The sequence below is a fragment of the Brassica napus genome, chromosome A5 (assembly GCF_020379485.1).
Source record: "Brassica napus cultivar Da-Ae chromosome A5, Da-Ae, whole genome shotgun sequence".
NCBI lineage: Eukaryota > Viridiplantae > Streptophyta > Magnoliopsida > Brassicales > Brassicaceae > Brassica > Brassica napus.
Window position 1 is genome coordinate 395,127 of NC_063438.1, and position 20,213 is coordinate 415,339.

Sequence of the window (20,213 nt, forward strand, 5' to 3'; positions counted from 1 at the left end):
CCGTGAAATAGTTGCTCCGGTCAGGAGTGGCTTCCACAACCACCGTCGGTCCGGTTTTTGAGTTTTCTTTATTTTTCTGCGCATGTCTTACAAAATGAATGGAAGTCTACTATAATAGTCTCCCATCGTACTCATTGGGCTCACATCTTAACCCAGCCCATGTATTCAAACATATCATCAACTAAGAGTTTTTTTTAAGAACAGAACATCTACTACATGTGATATTCAAACATATATTTTCTTTTGGCGGCCCCACTTGAGGCCATATTCTTCTAAACCCCAGCATTAGTGTCAATTAGATGGGAAAATAAAATAAAAAAAGGCTTAAGATGTTTTTCTCTCTTTAGTAGTATAAATGGCCAAACAATGGCATCTAATATCACACCAAATAAGCTTCAATGCAAATCCTAACATTCCTAGAAAGTCTCTTGCATTAAATTGGCAAAGAAAAGTACAACAGAGATTGTATAATTATTAGTATTGAATTCTAGATACACCTCTCTGGCCCATTATTCATTTAACGGGCCACCAAATAGCTGGCCCCACTTTACTAATTGTCCTAAAAGTCGAACCGAACGTGTTCGCTCGCTCACCAACTATGTTCCACACATTACTTAAAAGGTCTCTCGGTCTTTGTCGTACTTGTACCCAATCTCCAACGTCCTCTCTCGTTTATTTTTCAAAAAAATGTCGCCGTCCTTTTGCTCCGGCCGTTTCTCCGTCGCTCTCTTCCTCGTTATCTCCGCCGTTCCCATCTCTTACCTCGTTTCCCTCGAGCGAGCCGTTCCTCCCACGCACGTGTTCTCTTACCATAGCTCCGGCTTCTTCCGCGAGTGCGCTAAATGGGACGACGCTGGTCGGAGATTCCTCGTCTCCTTCATGGACGGAGGCGGAATCGGCGAGGTCGTTCCTTCCGACGACGGTGACATCGACGCTCTTCGGGAAGTCACTTTGGTCAAAGACGCTGACCTCGCCGGAAACGCTTCCCTCGGAATCGTTATCGACCGCGACAGGAACCGTCTCCTCGTCGCCGTCGCAGATTTGCTTGGGAACCGTTATAGCGCTTTAGCTGCTTACGATATGTCCACGTGGCGCCGCGTCTTCCTCGCTGAGCTTAGCGGCCAGAGTAAGCATAGCTCTTATCTCTCTGTTTAGATTTGTGAAACAGTTAACTTTAGGTTCTGTCTCGACACCAAAAAATATTCTCTTTTTATTGTTTTGTAATAATATTTTGATGAATGTAGGTAAGGAGAAATCGTTTGCGGACGATGTAGCTGTTGATGCACATGGCAATGCTTATGTGACCGATGCAAAAGGAAGTAAAATCTGGAAAGTTGATGTCAATGGAGAGCTTGTCTCAACCATTGAGAGCCCTCTCTTCACTCCACCTGGATGGTACAATAACATGGTTGCTCTTAACGGCATTGTTTATCATCCGGATGGTTTCCTTATCGTCATCCACACTTTCTCCGGTCTCTTATACAAAATCGACCTGACTGACGATAAGGTCACTGTGGTTGAAGTTACTGGCGGCACGTTGAGGTTTGGTGATGGGCTTGAGTTGTTGTCTCCCACTAAGATTGTTGTTGCAGGTAAGTCTATAATGTTCTCATTTTTATGTCTACCAATGAATATAAGACAACTATATTAAAAAAAAAATTTATTTGTGAGTGTTTTTAGGTAGTCCTTCTGCGAGATTGGTGAAGAGCTCGGACGGGTGGCGGACAGCTGCTGTAACAGGTTGGTTCAGTACCGGTATGGTTCACCGGATAGTCTCGTCTGCTACTGTGAAGGAAGGAAGAGTTTATCTAAACCACATTGTTGGATTTGGCTCTAACAAGAGACACATACTTGTAGAAGCTGTGTTTTAGATTGTTTAGTGTTTGTTAATCTCCTCTTAATGTCTCTTTAATGATTCTATTGAAATGATGTAAAGCCTCTCTTTATCAAATTTCATTTAATCTCTAGTATAAGATAAACAATCGTTAACATCTTTCCCATTGCAAATATCAACTTGAACCAAAAAAATGCATTCCATTAGTGACTTTATAACAAATGGTTACTTTACACTTTAGTATCACCTTCATTGTCATAATGAACAGAAGCTGTAGCAACAGTAGAAACTCCACGTGGACTTCTTCTACTTCCTTGTTCGAAAAGCAATATCATTCCAAACCATAAAGACCCTTTAACGATCCTAACCATACCGATCGTTACAACCATATAGTATAACCACCAATTCACAAAATCAACCGTTCCCACTTCAAAACTAACGTTACCATTATTACCATTGATTGGTAATAACAGCAACAATGCTCTTTTAGCCTCAGCCACACCAACCAAAGCCTCTACTTCATCCCGAAGCTTCCACCACCACAACGTCCCACAGCTCACGGCCAAAGCAACCCTCTCCACCACCGTCTCTTCTCTCCGGTGATGACCAGCGTCTCCTCCCATCAACGTGCTGTCCACCACCGGTCTCACGATCACCCTACACCACAGAAGCATTACCTCATGAAGACCAAAGAAAAACACTAGCCTGCTCAAGAAGTTACGTTCGCTCCCGATTATTAAACCGTCGGGGTACGTTCCTTCGAGGCCTAAACCGACGGAGATTTGAACAAGGAAAAGCGTCAGCCACGCGATGCTGACGTGTGGATAGAAGGGAATGGACCGGTTGGGATCTGTTGATGTGATCTTGGTGGTCAGACCAAGAACTAGAGTGTAAACGCTTATTAAAGAAACAAATGCATATGTGATCGCCGGGTTCGTGTAATGAAAGATAGAGAAGAAGAAAGATGAATCCGTTTGGGGAGGAGACTTGATCAAGGAGAAGAGGAAGGAAGCTGAAGAGAGACGGCTAAGGAGAAGGAAAGAGAGAGGGAGGAGGAGGCTGAGGAGAGTTGTTGTCAGTAGCCGGAAAGGTTTAACGAGCAGCTGCTCAGCCTCTCTGCGCCACTTTCCACCGCCGGCTATACTCATTTTTAATCTAAAAAGTGAAAGAAGGCTGAGAAGTTAAGAAACATAAAGCTAGTTTTTGTCTTATTTATATAATCTTTTTGTGGAAAAATGAAGATTTAAGTTTGAAGGAAAGATCAAGGAGTGGGTGCCATGTCTATAGTTTCAAGTTAGGTTGGATGAAAACGAATCATGCATATAAAGATAATTATAAAATACGTTTATACAATATTCATTATGATACATACGCATTATTAGAGATTATTTAAACACATAGAAAGAAGAGTGATGAAAAATCATTGCCTTTATTCTTTCCAATTAACAAGTTTCTGACTTGTCTCCACAAATTGTCAACTACACAAAACAAACAAAATATATTATGGAGAACAATAACTTCAGAGAGACGCAAACACAGCTGGGAAACGACGGCGTACTGCGCCCCCATCAAGCTCGCTTCAATAATAGAGACCTTTGTATCATGTCTTACTTTAATACATGTAGTTTATTATTAAAGAAGCAATTGGAGATTGTATATATATGAACTGCTATGATGTGACGGCCATGAGCTCAGCTCACATATGAAAAATGAACTATATCCAATCAGACAAGTCTGAAGCAAAGCAAAAGAAAAACTAAAACATTTCTTCTTCCTGTAATCTCTATAAACTCAGAGAGCTGAGAGTTGTTGATCTTTTGTATCAAAAAAAAAAATCAATATCTAAACCGGTGCGGTCTGTTGCTGCTGAACCGCCTTGTAACATTTGAGGCTGCAGAGAGGAAGCTTAGTCTTTGAATCACGATACTTGTAAGAATTGGTGCACGATGGACCAGCGCAGTTTTCTCGAGGAGGAGGATAGCTGCAGATAAAACAAAATGCTTTATATTGTTATAAATCAATGTTCTGAACTCCTCTTTATGTTTTATGAAACGTTACAACACAAAACATAATCCAAAAGAACAAAAAAAGGAGCCTAACTGTCGAGCATTCCTTAATCCTACATACCAAAAACATTTGAAGTATTGCCTATTTATATTGTTCACTAACAATCTGATGTAGCATTTGCTCACAAATAAATCAGCTATAAGACATACAGAGTTTTGTGCGAAAGAATACAACATATATACCTGAATGGTTTGGGATCGAACAGGCTAGGCACTTTGTCAATGGGAAACGAAACAGTTGTTCCATTAGGACCCATTATTGTTCTGATGTAGCTTGTCGAGGCCCTTTCCTCGTGTGCAGCTTTCTCCTGTTATCAATCCAACGCATATGCCTCAGTTTTTACTCATAAAAATGAGGTGGGTTTTATCTGAGTACCTGAGCCAATTCATCAAGTCGTTTTTTAATTTTGTCTTCACGCTTCTTCCTGCTCGAATCTTGTCCTAGAATTTTTCTAATGGCCTCAGCCTGTAGATACAAAACCAAGACCATCATCCCTATCATGAATTTTGCCAATATTTTAGATGCTCATAACGACGATAGAGAGACAGAAAAGCATCAACCTCAGACTCCCTTGCAGCCTTCTCAATCTGAACTTTTCTCCTCTGAGCAGCTTCTGCCTTCTTCAGTTGCTGCTCCATCTCTGAAAGATTCTCCTTTTTCCCTGTTTTATTTTCAACAGCATTTATCACACAACACATTACCAAACCTTTAGTGCAAAATATATATACTTATGAATCTGAAAGCAAAAGTTTTAAAAACCCATACTTCTCGAAGTAGTAGGAGGTAATCCATCTGGAAATTCAATGGCGCTTGATTTGCCAGATGCAGAAGCAAGGGTTCGTTGGCGACTAGTCATAGTAGATTGCCTCTTAACCTCATTACCAATCTCCTTTTCATCAGCCACCGAATCAAGTTCCTCCTCCTCATAATCCATCTCTTCAGAAACCTTTTCAGATGCAGTTTTGTTCTTCTGTTCCCCATTAGATGGCTTCAACAGCCTCCTCACGGACTCAGTCTCTTCATTACACACAGAGACATTCCTGTACTTGAGTTTCTCCAAATATCGGATCTCATCATCACTGTCATCATTGCTTTCGAAAACTCTCTTCTTGGGGGCTCTTTTGCTCTTGCGAACCGAGCCACTTGGCCCCCCTTGTTTACTCCTCCCCGTTTCGTCTTTCTCAGGGTTCCTATTGACACCTTCGAGACCAGCCTTCCTATCTAGAGGGGAAGCTGAGCTCTCCTGCCATTAAATGTCAAAAGATATAGCATGAGCCTACGGTATCTACATTGTCAAAAAGCATCTTTCGGGTCTATAGACTCTATACAAAGCATTTACCAAGAATATCAATAGCATATATATATATCAAAGTAAGATACTTTACCTCCAAATCGTTGTTAGTAGTATTATTCACTGGTTTTGAAGACTTTCGAGATGAACCATTAGCATGAACGCTGATCTTAAGCTTCATTCTCTTTGTTTCACCCTCTAGCTCACCCAAAGCAGTTGCCTTTCCATTGATCCTACCATTACCTTCGTCTTCACGGCTAGTGTTCTTCCAGCTGGCAGGAGCGAGCACACCTTCAGTGGAGCGTTTGTTGATCTCTCTCCGAAGAGTACCATTGTTTCCTCTTTGGGATTCAGCTATAGAATCAGCCCTAGAGATACAGTGGCTAAGACTAAACTCTTTCCTTGTAGGGTTAGTATCAAAAGCGGGTATATCATCACTGGAGATCTTGCTCAAGTTATCTGAAGGAGTGGATCCCTCAAGGCGAGGACGACGACAAGTCAAGCTACGTTTCTTCCTCACCGTATTATTCATACCATCCAAATAAGCACCACCGTTAGGTTCCATTGTATAGAGGCATATACACTAACTAACTGAAGATCGGAGAAACCTCCACTGAGAAATAAAACATGTAATGCATTAGACAAAGCAAGCAAACAGATGGATCACAAAGGAGAAATCTTTGTTGAGAATTGAAATCAAACATCAGAATCCATGAACAATCAAAACGAATGATCAATGATAAGCGAGAACTAAGTACGATCTCTACAGAATCCACAGATCGGAAACCAATTCGAAACGATCGAATCAAGAACAAATGATAAGAACCCATCAAGCAATAACACGAAAGATACAAACTTTCAAACTTATATACGATCATCATCACAAGAAGGAATCGAAATCAAAAGAGGCAGCTGAAGAATACCTTAGATAGCTCAGAAAAGAAGGAGACGACAATCCGAGAGAAGATAGAGAAGAAGAAGATGATGATGATGATGAGAATCGGAAACCCGTAAATATAATTTTGGGGATTTTTTGAATTGTGGAAGAAGAAGGAGAAGAAGAATTAGGGTTGGGGAAAGAGTCGGGAAAAAGATTTAAGACAACAAGTAGAGGAGACGAGTTGTAGTAAAGAGGTGAGAGACTTATTATCTCCTTCTTCTCCATCTCTTTTTTTTTTTAACACTCTCACAATCAAAAAAAAAAAAATCAAAAGATCCCTTTTTTTTATCGGGTTAGTTATATATACGGTCGGGTTTGGATTTTGATGCTCCCTTCCCCCTTTAGGACAGCATTTGACTCGGTGAGTGAGCCGTCTCAGAACATAACTCGAGTCCCTTTGTTTTTTTGTTCTCTCATCTCTTTCCTTTGTTTCCTTTCTGCTGCTAAAGCTTGTATTATGGAAGGAACTTATATATGGGCCTTTTATACTGAATTGTGTATATGGGCCTTTATAAATGCTTAGCTAAGGCCCATTATTTGCCCAATCATACAAACAAGTCGGCAAACCTGAGACTGTCCTTCTCAGTTTACATATCGCCCGGAGAAAAAAAAACACAAATCCCTAAATTAGATAAGTCATGTCTAACCGGAACTCTCAGCGGTTTCGCGGCGGAGACAACTCCGAAGACGCCGATGTAGACAACATCGATTTCATCGACAACGAAGAGGGGGAAGAACAAGCCGTTCATAACGGTGGCGGCGACGACGAAGACGAGATCGATCCACTAGACGCGTTCATGGAAGGAATCCACCAAGAGATGAAGTCTGCTCCGCCTCCCAAGCCAAAGGCGAAAGCAGAGAGGTACAAGGACGACGAAGACGACGACGATCACGTCGTGAGTTTCCTCAAGGCCAAGAAGGATCTGGGCCTCACGCTAGCTGCCGACGCGCTCAACGCGGGCTACAACTCCGACGAGGAAGTCTACGCTGCCGCCAAGGCGGTAGACGCGGGGATGCTCGAGTACGATTCCGATGATAATCCCATTGTTGTCGATAAAAGGAAGATCGAGCCTATTCAAGCTCTTGATCACAGCTCCATCGATTACGAACCTATTAACAAAGACTTCTACGAGGAGGTTGATTCAATATCCAGTAAGTCTAAACCGGTTTAAACCGGTTATAAACAATTTAAATCAATCTAATTAGTGTTAATCTCTTAAATCAAGCTATAATGTTAGTTCAAATCCACAGGAATGAGTGAGCAAGAAGCTTTGGATTATCGTCACAGTTTGGGGATTCGTGTATCCGGTTTCGATGTTCCTAGGCCAGTGAAGACCTTTGAGGATTGTGGCTTCTCCTCACAGATCATGAGTGCTATCAAGAAACAAGCTTATGAGAAACCCACAACCATCCAGTGTCAGGCTTTACCCGTTGTGTTATCCGGTAGAGATGTTATTGGTATAGCTAAAACTGGTTCAGGGAAGACTGCAGCTTTTGTTCTTCCTATGATTGTTCATATTATGGATCACCCTGAGCTTCGGAGGGAAGAAGGTCCTATTGGTGTCATATGTGCTCCAACTAGGGAACTTGCTCATCAGATATACTTGGAAGCTAAGAAGTTTTCGAAAGCGTATGGGTTGCGAGTCTCAGCTGTGTATGGTGGAATGGGGAAGCATGAGCAGTTTAGAGAGCTCAAGGCGGGATGCGAGATTGTTGTTGCTACTCCTGGGAGGTTGATAGATATGCTGAAGATGAAGGCTTTGACGATGATGAGAGCCTCTTATTTGGTTCTTGATGAGGCTGATCGGATGTTTGACCTTGGGTTTGAGCCGCAAGTGAGGTCTATCGTTGGTCAGATTCGTCCTGATCGCCAGACTTTGCTGTTCTCAGCTACTATGCCTTGGAAAGTTGAGAAGTTAGCTAGGGAGATCCTTTCAGATCCTATTAGAGTCACTGTTGGTGAAGCTGGGATGGCTAATGAGGATATCACACAAGTTGTTAATGTAATACCATCAGATGCTGATAAAATGCCTTGGCTACTTGAGAAGCTACCTGGAATGATTGATGAGGGTGACGTGTTAGTGTTCGCTTCTAAAAAAGCCACTGTTGATGAGATTGAAGCTCAGCTTACTCTGAATGCTTTTAAAGTTGCTGCCCTTCACGGTGATAAAGACCAGGCCTCACGAATGGAAACTTTGCAGAAGTTCAAATCTGGAGTTTACCATGTGCTGGTTGCGACCGATGTTGCTGCCAGAGGTCTTGATATCAAGTCGCTTAAGACAGTGGTTAACTACGACACTGCAAAGGACATGGACATGCATGTACATCGTATTGGTAGGACCGGTCGTGCTGGTGACAAAGACGGGGTTGCCTACACGCTTGTTACGCAGAGGGAGGCTAGATTTGCTGGTGAGTTGATAAACAGTCTGGTTGCTGCTGGTCAGAATGTGCCTCCAGAACTCATGGATCTCGCCATGAAGGTAATAGCAGCTCCATTTCACTAGTTCTATTCATGCTATGATTGTCCATCCTACTTGCTCCCTTGCACCACTCTAGTTTCATGATTGTTGAGTAAATTTACTTTTGCAAATCAATAGGATGGACGATTCAAGTCCAAGCGTGACGGAAGAAAAGGAGGTAAGCATATGTTAGCTCTATTGAGTACTATGTTCTTTTGCGAAGAGAAACCTTTCAGTAGATTTGAATTGATGGAGATGATCTGTGGTCAATGTTTTTCTTTGCATAAGCCTTTTTGTCAATTGTGATAATCCATCCAAAGAGCTGTGCATGATCTATGAATCTCTTGTTATATAGGTGGGAAGAAAGGTCGAGGACGAGGCGGTGGTGGTGGAAATAGAGGAGTACGAGGAGTTGATTTTGGTCTTGGTATTGGCTTTAACTCGGAATCAAGTGGGACACCGTCTCAAGCTGCACCAAGTAGAAAGGGGGTGATCAATTCTGTGAGGACGGGAGTAATGGCCCAATTCAAGAATAGCTTTGTGGCTGCTACGCCGTCGAACCCACAAAGCCAAGGAGGCTATCCGAACAAGAGACCATCTCTAATGGGATTTGTCTCAGGTGGAACCATTGGTGGGGACATGGGTAGAACTCAGACTCAAGCTCCCCCAGTAGCAGCTAGTCATAATGCTTCATTACATAACGCCAGTCAAAAGAATCCACAGAGGTTTGATTCCTTTTAGTTTCACTGTTCTCTTGGTTGGTTTTATCTGTGGTTATCTTAGTGTTGTTAGCTGATTTGATCTGATCTTGCTGTTACAGTTCTGAAGAGAGACCAAGAGAGAGGAAAAGGAGGTCTGGTTGGGATAATTGATTGAGTTTAGTATGGGTGGAAGTGTTTTTACAGTCTTGTTGTATCAGTTGTCTCGAAAAAACATTATTTATCCGTCCTGTTTCAGCTCTCGAATATCTTCTAAATGTCACATGTGTTGTTTACTAGCTACGAGGAAACGAAGCAAAGGATAGAAATAAAAAGTTTTGTGTGATCGCAGTGAGCAAATGAGGTGGTGAAAAAGGGTTTAAATTACAAAGCAATACATCAAACAAAAGTTACTAGAGTGAGTTCCCACCATGAATTCTTTCTTTTAAACTGATAAAGACCAATCTCTCTGTGGCATCAAGACGGAAAGATTCCACCACAATCTGCGCCTTAGTAGTATGACATCACACGTGCGCTCATTCACATCAGCGACGACGTCTTTGATGTCTACTCTTATAACATCACACGTGAAGGACGATGATGGCCCAATCTTTTTTCAACGTTGTACTAATTTAAGGCCCACTAGAGAGGAAGATGTAAGTAAAACCCATTTTAATCTCCGTTGAGATTTGACGGTCTCCGTTCTCGCGAATAATAATCAGAGAATAGTTGGAGCTTTCTTATTCAAGAAATCGAGGAATGTTGTTACATGGGTTTGTAAAGATCGTACAGGTTATTTTGTAACAAGTTTTGTCTCAAACTAAAAGAAAGAAGCAACAGTGTTGGTGAAACACACAACCTTGTGTCGAGATTAATTACAACACATAATAGTATCATTACAAGAACCAGAACAGAGCTAACTCAACTTAGATTGTAAATTAAGTCAAACACATCATAATTATAAATCTAACCAGACTGACAAAGTGACAATTAAAGAAGACGCATAAATAGAAACGATATCACTTGATGGCTCTCCAATCGATCCATACCAAACATAGTTAGAAACTTTTGTTTCCCAAAGTAGAAAACTAGATCTTGATTTCGAACAGCACTTAAAACACTATCCAAAATCCTATAGCAATCATCAACATCAGTCAATAACGAAAACAAATATATGATTCCGAGCACAGATCTACAAAAGAATATTTGAAAAGACAGATTACGAGTTTGTGCGTGAATCTAATCCAACAACAAGATAGGATTACTACATGAGCATACGAATTAGATTCACGCACAAAACATGTAATATGACTCTTCTCTAATGCAAAATCTTCTTCATCTTATTTTCAGAGAGCGAGAGAGAGAGAGACTACTTTTATCTGCCGACGCAATAGAGGTAGATAAGAATATCTTCCTTAAAGGGTTCGGTATTGAGTTTTTCTCTCTTATAAAAAGCCTTTTCTCTCTCTTGCGATTTTTCTCCCAGACACGGTTCCAGAGAAAAACCTTTACATCCTGTACCCAAAGCTGACCTAGCCTTTTAACCCACGTTTCTTTCCCTTTGTCGGCTTTTATCCTCTGTAAAACCCTGCAAATTTTCAAATAATTACTACTTTAAGCTATATCCAACGGATAATAGATAGCTCCCACAAATTATCCTACCGGCCCTGCAGTCTCCTCCGCCGGGTTCAGCCCCCGACTCCGTCGGTGGGTCAGCCAGGGTCCTCCTGTGCCGTCTCCGTTCTGTTCTCGCATCTCAGCCTCATACAGTCTCTGTACTCTCTCTATACCGGAGCTGGTCTTTATGGAGGAGATAAGATAGATACCTTTCTCAACTCTTGGGTTGTTATAACCTCCTACTAGTACTGCCTCCAACAACTTGATATAGCATTAATCACTTTGAGTTACTCACCTATATCAGCATTTACTGACCTTGGAAAGTCGAGATCTCACCATCTCTTTAAGATACTCTCCACGCTGGGTCTGGTTATACTAAATCTCCTTTCAGCTTGAATTATTTGTGCCACTTCCACCATGTCTCGCCGCTACTCTCGTTCGGACAAGGAAAAATGGAGTGCGGCCGCCCCCCCGCCACCTCCGCCTACTCGCCGTGCTCCTATTCGCATTCCAGACAGTGACCCTGCCGCCCTAATAGCGGAAAACAAGCTCACTATCATTGGTAGGGTTACAAACCCACGGTTCCAGAGACCTCGAGCTGTTATCGACTTCTTGCCCCAAGTCTGGAATTTGGAAGGGCACGTTGAAGGCCGTGAACTAGGGCTAGACAAATTCCAGTTTCGTTTCGATTCAGAACACGAGCTTCAAACGGTTCTTGACAAAGGCCCGTACCATTACAAAAGATGGATGTTGATACTACAAAGATGGGAACCAGTGGTGTCGGAAAACTTTCCTTCTCAGATATCCTTTTGGGTGAAAATCCGTGGTATCCCCCTCCACTACTGGAATGAAAAAGCTGTTGAAACTATCAGCGATGCACTTGGACATGTCTCAAGCCGAAACGCCAAAGAAGCAAAGTTTCGTGTAGAAGTGAATGGGCTCCTTCCACTTGAAATGAAAATGGAAATCTTGCTCCCCTCTGAAGAAGTTACAGAAGTGGAGTTTCAATACCTAAAGATAGAGAAACACTGTTTCACTTGTTTCTCTCTCCTTCATGAAGAGGAGGACTGTCCCTCTCGCCCAAGAGGAGCTCGAGCTCCTAAGGATAGACCCCTCGGTATTACTCAGGCCATTGCTCTCCAGCGAATCGAAGCTGACAAAAAGAGACACGATGATAGAAGAGGCTATAGACGGCCTGCTCCTCAACAATCTGCCCCAAATAATCCTTCCCTGACGAATCGGGAGGAGCATCGCCATTACTCTGATAATAGAGACTCTCATCTGTTGCCTTCAGACCCTGCCTCCCATCGGGATTACCATCGCCATTACTCTGAGAATAGAGGCTCTCGTTCGATGCATGTAAACCCTGCCTCGCATCACTCTAACAGACCTAGCGGGGGCTCTTTTGAGCCTCGAAGCCAGCATGATGAAACTGTTAGAACCCCTGCAGCATCAGCCACCAGAGGATCGATCAGGAGGGGATCAGGAGGATCGATCGCAGACGGCCAAATCATCTATCCAGTGAATCAGAACAACAGTGGAGGGCAATCTAACTCTAGGGAGAGAATTCCCGCTCGTGATCGGCTGTCAGGACAATCCCAGGAAGACAGAGTTCCTGCCATGGAACGCCTCTCTGGTGGAGATACATCAATGGTTCCGGTATTTGAATTACAGGACATTGGAGGGGAAGTTGCGGTGGAACCCGCGTTACAACCCTCACACTTGGCATCTGGCTCCAGGGTTCCGGCCTCTCTGCGTCTAGGAAGCCCAAGTGTCTCAGGCAACAGGAACAAAGCAAAGGCTACTGCAGCAGCAGCGTTAAGCAAACAAGCTGGGAAGCGAAAGGTGTCAAAAACCACGAGCAATAAACGTGTAGCTAGAAGCCCAATGCAAGTACTAAGCCTCTCAAAAAGCATTGCAGCACGATCCAAGATTTCCACCCGTAGGAGACTATGCCCAGCTCGCTATGCAAATGAATTTGCGGGGCCAGGTTCAAGCCGCAAGAGACAGGATTCGAGTAATCCCATTACGGTGAATATACCGTCGACTAACAAGGAAGGGGCGGATTTTCGGTCCCATCTTCCTCCTCTTCCTTAGTAATTATGAGCTGGAATTGTCAGGGCTTGGGAAACGTTCTGACAATTCGCAGAGTGAAGGAGTTACATCGGACTCTCTCACCGGATATCATGTTTCTCATGGAGACAAAAAACTCCGATGAATTCATCAAATCAAAGCTGGACAGTATACAGTATCCCAATTATTTCTCAATCCCACCAGTGGGCTTGAGTGGCGGCCTCACTTTGCTATGGAAGCAGGGGGTTGAGATCAAAATTATAGAGTCATGTGCCCATTTCATCGATGCTGAAGTGGTTTTCAAAGGAACTTCATCCTTTGTAACTTTTGTTTATGGCGAGCCAGTGGCAGGGAATAGAGCGGATTTCTGGAACACTCTTACGAGAGTGGGTGCAAACAGAGAGGAAGCATGGCTATTGACAGGTGATTTTAATGATATATTGGATAATTCGGAGAAGGAAGGAGGGCCTGAGCGATGGGAGGGCTCCTTCACGGCATTCCGATCTTTTGTTTCACAGAACGGACTATGGAACCTTAAGCACTCCGGAAATCAACTCTCATGGAGAGGAGTACGATACACTCATCATATCAAGTCTAGACTGGACCGCTCCTTGGTTAATTGCTCCTGGTCAGAGTCATTCCCAATGGGTAGGAGTGTGTACCTCAGATATGAAGGGTCTGACCACAGACCAGTGATCACTTACTTCAATACTGCAATGCAAAAACGCAGGGGTCTTTTCAGATTCAATCGATCATATACTGAGAATGAGGAGGTTACACAGCTAGTGGATGCTGCCTGGAATCATCACCCTCTCGATTCAGTCATTACAAAACTCAACTCTGTCCGTCGAAGCATCATCAAATGGGCTAAAGAACAGAATGTAAAGAGCAACCTTGTTATCCAATCTGCCCAGCAAGCGCTTGAAGAAGCACTATCAATGCCAGTTGCGGACTTACCTCATATCCAAACTCTCACTAATACATTACTGGTTGCTTATAGAGAAGAGGAAAGTTTTTGGCTACAAAGAAGCCGGATTCAATGGCTTAAGAAGGGGGACAGGAACACCGGCTTCTTCCATGCGGCCACTAGGAAGAGGAGAGCGCTCAATAATCTCTCAGTGATAGAAAAAGAGAATGGCGAGGAAGTGTTTGAGGAAGCTCAGATCTCTTCGGTCATTGCAGATTACTACACGGAGATGTTCACCACAAACAGCAACTCTGACTTCTCTCTAGTCCAAGCCTGTCTTGTTAATAAGATTACTCCAGAGATGAATAGTCGGCTTATAGAGATTCCATCAGACAAGGAGATTGAGGAGGCAGCTCGGTCGATAAATGGAGGAAAAGCCCCGGGCCCGGATGGTTTCTCAGCAAAGTTCTATCACTCTTATTGGCATATCATTGGGAAAGATGTAATCACTGATGTCAGGAGCTTCTTTGTCACCGGAATAATACATCCACAGCAGAATGAGACTCATGTTCGATTGATTCCCAAAGGCTCGGGACCGCGAAAGGTTGCGGACTATCGACCGATAGCTCTCTGCAACACTCATTACAAGATCATTGCCAAAATCCTTACTCGACGCCTCAAGCCTCTGCTGCCAGATCTTATCTCCAAGACGCAATCGGCTTTTGTAGCGGGACGAGCTATCTCGGACAACGTCCTCATTACGCATGAAACCTTACATTATCTCCGAACTTCAGAGGCGAAAAAGTATTGCTCCATGGCGGTGAAAACCGATATGAGCAAGGCTTATGATCGCATAGAGTGGGGTTTTATTAGAGCAGTCCTGGCCCAGCTTGGTTTTGACCCGATATGGGTCTCTTGGATCTTGGCGTGTGTTGAATCAGTGTCGTACTCTTTTCTGATCAATGGTTCACCTTCCGGTCATGTTACTCCATCGCGTGGAATACGGCAAGGTGATCCGCTCTCACCATACTTGTTCATCATGTGTACAGAAGTCCTCTCAGCGATGTGTACTAAGGCGCAACTAAACGGTACTATGGCGGGGGTGAAGGTAGCACGGAACTGTCCTCCGATTAATCATCTATTGTTCGCGGACGATACGATGTTTTTTTGCAAATCAACACCCGCCTGTGTCACTACTCTGAAGACGATCTTAGAGAGTTATGAAAATGTATCTGGACAACGGATCAACCTGCTGAAGTCGTCTATCACTTTCTCGGCTAAGACACCTGGTGAGGTTAAAGCTCGAGTGAAGACTGAGCTGTCTATCCCGGCAGAGGGAGGGATTGGCAAATATTTGGGCCTCCCCGAAAACTTTGGCCGCAAGAAGAGAGACATATTTGCGGCAATTCTTGATCGCATCAGACAGAAGGCGCATAGCTGGACATCTCGGTTCTTATCAGGCGCCGGTAAACAAGTTCTCCTCAAATCTGTCCTTGCTGCAATACCGTGCTATACGATGTCATGTTTCAAGTTGCCTATCTCTCTATGCAAACAAATACAATCCCTCCTTACTCGATTTTGGTGGGATGCAAACCCGGAAAAGAAAAAGATGTGTTGGGTCGCATGGTCTACTCTCACACTGCCCAAATATGCTGGTGGCTTAGGTTTCAAAGACATTGAGACTTTTAATGATGCCATGCTCGCTAAAATTGGCTGGCGCCTTATACAGTTTCCAGACTCGTTGCTGGCACAAGTGCTGCTCGGAAAATATGCTAAAGCTTCCTCTTTCATGGAGTGTGAAAGCCCATCATCAGCTTCCCACGGATGGAGAAGTATCTTGGCAGGTCGGGAGGTTCTAAGGAAAGGACTCGGTTGGGTGGTTGGGAATGGAGAAAACATTAAGGTTTGGGGGGATCCTTGGCTCTCCTCCTCCTTTCCTACAGCCCCTATAGGTCCACCAACTGAGAATGCAGTATCGATGACGGTTAGTGAGCTTCTATGCCCTCTCACTAACGCCTGGGACATCCAAAAGATCCAGAACTATCTTCCTCAGTATGAAGGCATTATTAATAGGATTATCACAAGCTCTGCCCCTGCTCGCGACTCCCTTGCCTGGCTAGCTGAGAAATCAGGAGAGTACACTGTGAAAACGGGATATGGAGTGGAACGTGTTGGCTTGATCCCTCCTCACACAAATGAGCAAACCTTTGATTGGCTAAAGAACATATGGAACCTGAATACTTCACCCAAGATCAAGGATTTTCTATGGAAAGTCAAAAGAAAGGCAATCCCTGTTAGTTCCAATCTAGCGACCAGAGGTATGGCTCCGTTTCCTTGCGCGAAATGTGGAGGAGTTGAAGATGATCTCCACGTCTTCCTTCTCTGCCCCTTTGCTTCTCAATCATGGAGCCTACTACCAGTTTATGAAATTCCGGATGGTTCAAATAGCTCCATGGCGAGCTTATTTGCAAATGGTAAGAAGTACACCAATCTGCCTCCGGTGGGGTGTGATACCCCTGTCTGGCCCTGGCTCTTATGGAACCTTTGGAAAGCTCGAAATAAGTTGTGCTTTGAAAACAAAACCTTCACGGAGTGGGAAGTTGTGAACAAAAGCGTTACTGATGCGAAGGAATGGGCTGCTGCTCAACTACTCGCTGAAGAACATAACCACGCTACCAAGCGACAAGGTTCTCCTCCGATCATTCCCCAACCATCTCCTGGCCAAGTTCTGTGCCATGTGGATGCAGCTTGGGATCTGCGTACTGGTAACTGTGGCATAGGGGTTCTGTTTTCGGAACTGGAAGACACTAGGATCCAGCCCCTTAAGGTTTCTCGTTCTTTTGTTTCATCAGCTCTCATGGGAGAAGCTCTTGCTGTTCGTTTGGCGGTGATGACCGCCTCCTCGTCTAACGTCCGATCGCTGATAGTTCTTTCGGATTCCCAGGTTCTTATCAACATGATTAGAGCTAAGGAATCACGCCCGGAACTGTTTGGCATCTTGTTTGACATCTATCATTTTAGCTTATCTTTTGAGGATATCTCCTTTCATTTCATTCCTCGCTTATGTAATGTTGCTGCTGATAATGTGGCTAAGGCAGCCCTGGCTTCTGTAAACTCTACCTCCCTAGTAGGAGGCTGACTCTGTTTTCTTAATTGAATGAATCGTAGTTTGCTCAAAAAAGAATATCTTCCTTCTTATTGGCTATACCTACTTTGTATTCTATCAAAGTGTCGGTTTATGGATCAGACCACATACACAATAAACGGGCCAATCTCAATCCTATTATTCTAAATGGCCCCTAAACCCAACTGTTATTTCTAGTTTTGGCCCAGCATATGCGATATTTTTATACTATATATTAGATTTTTCACTCTAAATTTAGGTTACTATCTACTCGATGGTAACTTGTAAACATAACATTCCACTTTTAGATTCGATTGGAATGATCTTCTATTTCGTTTAGTATCTTCATTCGATGACAGACACACATGTTACCATTTACAATTACCAAACGCGAATGTGGTGTGCGTACAAAACCTATGTATATTCGGTCATTACTTAAGCAAATTTTAAAAGTTTTACGATAAAATAACAAAATATTAATTGAGATGTATTTTGGGTGGTCTAGACGAATAGGAGGATATAAGAACATGTGCATGCACGTTGAGCTTATATACATACAACGTGCTAACACGCGATCAATCTCGACCACTAAACTTTCCATCATGGCTAGCTATAGTTCATATATATGTAAACCTACCTTCATTAGTTAGGTACTTTTCACGCTACCTAGTCATTCATAAACTATAATGCATGTTGTTCAAAAAAAAAAAAGTCATTCATAAACTATATACTCATACGCAGATCAATCATATGTTTAGTTAATGTTAAGCTAATTCTCTCAATTATTAAGTTCAATGTTTCGTGTTGACGGCGATGGGAGATATATACATTGAATCTAATAGTCTCCGAGGATGTCTGATCATCATCGCTCCACGAATCTGCTTCTTCTTTCTTCCCTTTTTAAAAATAAAAAACACATGACGAGCGAAGAACATAATCTTTTAAGATGCTCCAATCAAATCCACTCACGAAAATAAAATTCTTAAATGAGAATTCCACAAATTCAAAGAAACATTGAAGATATCGCATGTTCTTATGTCTTTTAAAATTAAAACCTTAACCCAATCCTCAACATCGTTATCTACTTTGTCTAGAAAAATAAAACACCTAAAACTGCTCGTGAGTGCTTTTGTAATTGTAGCATTAGTTTATTTTTATTTGTTATTTAGTTGTGCCGGCTTATATCAGCTGGAAATAACGAGATACAAAGGACTCAATAAAAGCAAAAGCATCAAGACAACCAATTAGCCATATTATATCATATCTGTCAAAATGGATATGAATTCAAACTATGTGCATCGTAGCAAAATCAAAACGATCGATGTGTGTTTCTGAAATCGTTTATGCATCAGAAAATATATACATACACAAAATTCATATAATATATTGACATTTTCATCTTATCAAGCACCACCTTCTTAATACACATGGACTGCGTGTAAATTAGATAAGTATTTAATATACAAAGAATAAAGCATAAAGATAATTACATTCTTATTGTTTTTTTTCGTTACATTATTATCGTTGATTCGCCGACTTTGGTAAACTCGAACTAATTGGTCGCAAAATTAAAATATTATAAAGAACAAAGGAGGAATAGGACAGGGTGTTTATGGTGATGTGAATGGGAAGAAAGTTGGTGTTTTAAGCATGTAGTAGGGTTGGGTGGTGATGACAATCATGTGAGTGCATGTGCATCGCGTTGTATTTTGGTGACATTTACTCAGCTAAACTCTAATTATCCATACATATTAACATTTAAAAACTCAATAACAAAAACATCATTGTGGACACTTGTCCAAATATCATCCAATCCTTTTGGGATAGAAAAGAGAACCTTCTCAGAAGCTGACCTCCGTTTAGAGTTATATCTAAAGATCACTGACCTTTATCTATGTCTATATAAACGAAGGCCATCTCATATATGCATCATACTAGAAAATTTTTATAGAGTTATTATCCCTTGTCTAGACAACATTCTTTCATCACATTACATCAACCAAAAGAACATTCTTACATCATTTACAATAATGGGAGTAACCTTAGAAGGTCAAAGAAAGGAATCAGTTTGGGTGTCGATGAGAAGACAAAGAGCACGAAGGGCCCTTGTGAAGAAGATCATGATCCGACCGAAAAAGAATCTAGAGGCTTCTAGAAGACCATGTCGTGCGATTCATAAACGAGTCAAGACGCTGAAAGAGCTTGTTCCGAACACCAAATCATCAGAAGGTTTGGATGGACTCTTTAGACAGACGGCAGATTATATTTTGGCTTTGGAAATGAAAGTGAGAGTTATGCAGACAATCGTTCAGGTTTTGACCGAAACTGATTGTATGTAATCACCTCAATATATTTTTGTAAATCTTGCTGGTTTAAAAAAAAATCTTATTATTAATATAATAAGTGCTTTTTGTTTTTATTTGTTCGTCTTTATTTATCTTGTGTGATTGTCCTGTGTTGTGCTATATAAAAAAGGAAACAAAATTTATAAACAAGAAAATCAATGAAAATTCTGTCCAGTTAGATATTATATATATGCAAAATGAAGGAGGCCAATAAAAGTGTTCAACCAATATAACCCACGACGACGGTGTAATTGAGAAAATAATGTTTAACGTTGGGCTTTGTATATATCATGTAGGCCGTACATAAACATAACAATCCTTTTTGGGTCCATATTATGGAACACCTGAGTTCAGAGTGTGAATGTCAATATGTCATTTGCAAACCCTTCTTTTTTAGCGATATCACTTTGGTTTCTTTTTATATGTAAAAGATGGTGAAAGTGTTACTATTTACTTTCAAAATTTTTTTTTTTTTTTTTGGTCAAAACTATTTACTTTCAAAATAATACTCTTAATATCCTTGAAATGCGAGCGATTTTGTAGTAAAGTGATACTGTTTCAAGATAAATGTTTTGAATTATGCGGATGGATCGTGGTGATAGTGATAGATAACAAATACAATTGTTTGATGTCCACGTATCATCTAGTCCTTTCATTATTTGATATGACACGAATAGGTAAGATGATCCATCTGCTTTTCTCATATCGACTTGGATTTGAGGTTCGACAATTTTTGTAGTATATGGTACCCGGTTTTTATTAATCTTTAGTATAGACAATTTAGAGCTTGATTTGGGCACACACATATATATATTAGGCTCAAAACTGTTTTTGTAATATTTTGTTTATCTTTAAAAT

At 41.9% G+C, this 20,213-nt stretch overlaps 5 protein-coding genes across 5 annotated transcripts; 3 read left to right on the forward strand and 2 right to left on the reverse strand.

Moving 5' to 3' along the window:
• Nucleotides 1–593: 593 nt before the first annotated feature.
• LOC106450426 lies at nucleotides 594–1,993 on the forward strand. Its single transcript, XM_048779449.1, has 3 exons — nucleotides 594–1,126; nucleotides 1,245–1,592; nucleotides 1,681–1,993. The coding sequence occupies exons 1-3, from the start codon at nucleotides 688–690 to the stop codon at nucleotides 1,869–1,871; spliced, it is 978 nt and encodes a 325-aa protein (XP_048635406.1). The 5' UTR covers nucleotides 594–687; the 3' UTR covers nucleotides 1,872–1,993.
• Nucleotides 1,994–2,014: 21 nt separating this feature from the next.
• Nucleotides 2,015–3,025, reverse strand: LOC106450424. The gene has a single exon (XM_013892072.3). The coding sequence runs from the start codon at nucleotides 2,980–2,982 to the stop codon at nucleotides 2,065–2,067; it is 918 nt and encodes a 305-aa protein (XP_013747526.2). The 5' UTR covers nucleotides 2,983–3,025; the 3' UTR covers nucleotides 2,015–2,064.
• Nucleotides 3,026–3,447: 422 nt separating this feature from the next.
• LOC106450423 (hepatoma-derived growth factor-related protein 2-like) lies at nucleotides 3,448–6,552 on the reverse strand. The gene is made up of 7 exons (XM_013892071.3): nucleotides 6,116–6,552; nucleotides 5,287–5,805; nucleotides 4,667–5,144; nucleotides 4,462–4,562; nucleotides 4,277–4,366; nucleotides 4,084–4,208; nucleotides 3,448–3,815 (listed from the first exon to the last, which is right to left on the reverse strand). The coding sequence occupies exons 2-7, from the start codon at nucleotides 5,755–5,757 to the stop codon at nucleotides 3,677–3,679; spliced, it is 1,404 nt and encodes a 467-aa protein (XP_013747525.2). The 5' UTR covers nucleotides 5,758–5,805; nucleotides 6,116–6,552; the 3' UTR covers nucleotides 3,448–3,676.
• A 166-nt stretch (nucleotides 6,553–6,718) lies between these two features.
• LOC106450422 (DEAD-box ATP-dependent RNA helicase 24-like) lies at nucleotides 6,719–9,635 on the forward strand. Its single transcript, XM_013892070.3, has 5 exons — nucleotides 6,719–7,284; nucleotides 7,384–8,612; nucleotides 8,730–8,769; nucleotides 8,947–9,316; nucleotides 9,412–9,635. The coding sequence occupies exons 1-5, from the start codon at nucleotides 6,771–6,773 to the stop codon at nucleotides 9,461–9,463; spliced, it is 2,205 nt and encodes a 734-aa protein (XP_013747524.2). The 5' UTR covers nucleotides 6,719–6,770; the 3' UTR covers nucleotides 9,464–9,635.
• Nucleotides 9,636–18,913: 9,278 nt separating this feature from the next.
• LOC106454406 (transcription factor UPBEAT1-like) lies at nucleotides 18,914–19,429 on the forward strand. The gene has a single exon (XM_013896529.3). The coding sequence runs from the start codon at nucleotides 19,041–19,043 to the stop codon at nucleotides 19,347–19,349; it is 309 nt and encodes a 102-aa protein (XP_013751983.1). The 5' UTR covers nucleotides 18,914–19,040; the 3' UTR covers nucleotides 19,350–19,429.
• The last annotated feature ends 784 nt before the right edge of the window (nucleotides 19,430–20,213 follow it).